General features: G+C 43.9%; 1 protein-coding gene across 1 annotated transcript in view; it reads right to left on the reverse strand.

Moving 5' to 3' along the window:
• Window positions 1-1,527: 1,527 nt before the first annotated feature.
• The window catches only part of LOC123520520 (PDF receptor-like), a 194,879-nt gene continuing 193,752 nt past the window's right edge, over window positions 1,528-2,654 (reverse strand). The window contains exons 11-12 of the mRNA XM_045282844.1: window positions 2,444-2,590; window positions 1,528-2,213 (exon numbers count right to left, since the gene is read on the reverse strand). Of these exons, the coding sequence (XP_045138779.1) occupies window positions 2,073-2,213; window positions 2,444-2,590 (288 nt within the window). The 3' untranslated portion in view covers window positions 1,528-2,072. The remainder of the gene's footprint in view (window positions 2,214-2,443; window positions 2,591-2,654) is intronic.

Consider the following 2,654-nt stretch of genomic DNA (forward strand, 5'->3'; position numbering starts at 1 on the left):
CATCATTATTATTATTATTTTTATTATTGTTATTATTATTATTATTATTATTATTATTATTATTATTATTATTATTATTATTATTATTATTATTATTATCATTATCATTATTATTATTATCATTATTGATGTTGTTTTGTTACAGTTGTTATTACGGTTGTTGCTGTTGTTGATGCTATTGTTGTCCTCATTGTTGCGTGCGTACCACCAACGTCATACCGCAACACTTCAGACATAGAGCAAGTAACAAACGTAAGTCGAGGAGAAACTATTGCAGCAGAGTTTGGAAGGTGATTGGTATAAGGTAGTGAATATTAGTGGTGATAGATTTGTGAGAGACTAGAAATGAAAAAAAATGAATGAGGAAACAAAGAAGTATGAAAAGAAGCAAATAAACAGAACAAAAATAAATAAAAAGCAGAGACAAAATATAAATGATGAGAAACGTTTCCTTACAATTTTTGGTCCGTCTTCGGTTATGGAAGTTTGCTGGCAAGTCAAGATTTGCGGAGATTCAATCCCTGGAAGAGCTTGACTTGAGAAATGTATGAAATGATTTTTATTAAATAATTTTTAAAGAGGTTAAAGGCTGTGTGTGTGTGTGTGTGTGTGTGTGTGTGTGTGTGTGTGTGTGTGTTGTGTGGATGGGTGGGGTGGTGTGGGGGAATTGTGAAGGGACTGTAGAGAGATTTTGTGTCATGGTAGAAATGTAGCCATAGTTACTGCAGTTATGGAGGGACTCAACTTGTTGCAGGTGTGATTTAATTTGTTTTCAAGTGAGATTTTTGAGAATTGCTCAAAAAATGTGTACAAGTAGAGAGATGTTCGTCATGACCGGCTAACAGTCATTGAAGAGTAATGTGAATATAGTTTTCAATATACTTATGAGTATATTCTTTTGGGCATGTTATACTCGTTTGTCACCCGAAACCAGAACCCGCTGATCTCGAGGAAACTGACATGAAATAAGTAATATAAAAAATGTTGGAGCTTTGTTTGTGTAAGAATATGGAAGGATCTTCAGCTGTTTCTTTAAATTTCCTTCCCAATTAGAATATATTCTATCGGATACGAGCCCTCTAGCCTATTTACATGATTTCCAGTCACAGCTGGAGCCATAGTATTTATAAAATGCTCTGAATGTATTTTTTTTCTGCCGGAGGTTTGCTTTTCAGGGAAAGTCTTTATAACAGAGAAAAGAAGAAGAGACGGAAGACTTCAGTGGTTTTGTCGGCAGAATTGTTTAGCGCTAGCTGTTGTCCACGACGCTTTATTGATCCCTGGTGGAACGGAGCTGCTCATCGACACTGGAAATTGTTGCATTTGTGCCTTGACTTAATATGTTTCTGTAAGCTGTCTGTAGTTTACATTCACGACCAAGCTGTCAGGCGTGTTACATGGTGTTGCATGTTGGGAGTTGTCATACTGAACTTTTGGATTTCACATCACTGTTGAGAAGGTCGTCGGCGGTGCTAGTCTATATTTTATGTCACTGCAGTGGTAATGGTGAAAGTTTTGTGGCGTAAAATGAGTATTTAGGGAAATCATAGGGAAAGAAGTTAGGGTTTCGTGAACAGCGGACGGTTTCACTCGACGGAAGAACCGTGGTGGGTTTTGACTCAGTCTAGGTCGCTGCAGAGATAGGAACCACCTGAGTCTAAGGTCCTGTAGGAACCCGAAACGCCGTGATAGGAAGTGAATGCAGCTCCTGAAGAGGAACAGGACGCCCCGCCATCGTAGTCTGTCGTGTTAGTGGACCAAGTGTGCACGTCGGCGTCTAGCGTGCCCGAAGATACTCCACGCATGCTGCAGGGACTGGTCTTGTCCGAGCTGATGTCCTGTGGGTCCTCGCTTTCCTGTCTGTATGTGGCAGGCCGGCCGCCCCTCATTTCAACCTTCATTCTACGCTTTGTGCTCTTCATATTCTTTGTCGCACCGTGTCTGGGCGCAGCGGCATCCCTCGGCTCGTGGATGGGTGCCCTCTGTGCCCGGAAGATGAAGCTTACCCGGGGTTCGGGACCCTTGATGTTGACGCGGCCCCGCGGGGTGTCCATAATGAAGGGCGCCGGCCGTCATAAGGTGGACACAGGTTGGGCGGCAAGGCAGGGCACTCCAGGGGGATGGTGCAGGTGTTGTGGGTGCAGGGGAGGGTGGTGCAACCCCTGAAGGTGGCTGTTGTGTACTGGCTTGTCACTTGATGACCGACTGCGAGCCTGAGAGACCCGAAGGTTGCGAATAATTAGTTGATCACGCACACACACACACACACACACACACACACACACACACACACACACACACACACACACACACACACACACACACACACACACACACACACACACACACACTGACGGTGGTATGAAAACTGAATGAAAATACTGCTCGGAATCAGTTGTTACTACGATTTCTTTATAGTGACATTACTGAGCCACAAACTCACCTTGTAGTGTAGCTTAGGTGGGCGGGGCCCGTAGCCAGTGTTGTACAGGTGGTCGGGGTCAGGGAAAGCTGAAGCTGCGCCTGGACGCCGCCTTTTGCTTCGGAGTGTCACCTTGAGCCGCCAGTAGTAACACAACGTTCTCTTGACCTGCCATGGAAGAGAGAGAAGACGAGTGACGCAAGAGTTCCATTTACTGTTACTTCTTCCTTTA

Source organism: Portunus trituberculatus, chromosome 47 (genome assembly GCF_017591435.1).
Source record: "Portunus trituberculatus isolate SZX2019 chromosome 47, ASM1759143v1, whole genome shotgun sequence".
Lineage (NCBI taxonomy): Eukaryota > Metazoa > Arthropoda > Malacostraca > Decapoda > Portunidae > Portunus > Portunus trituberculatus.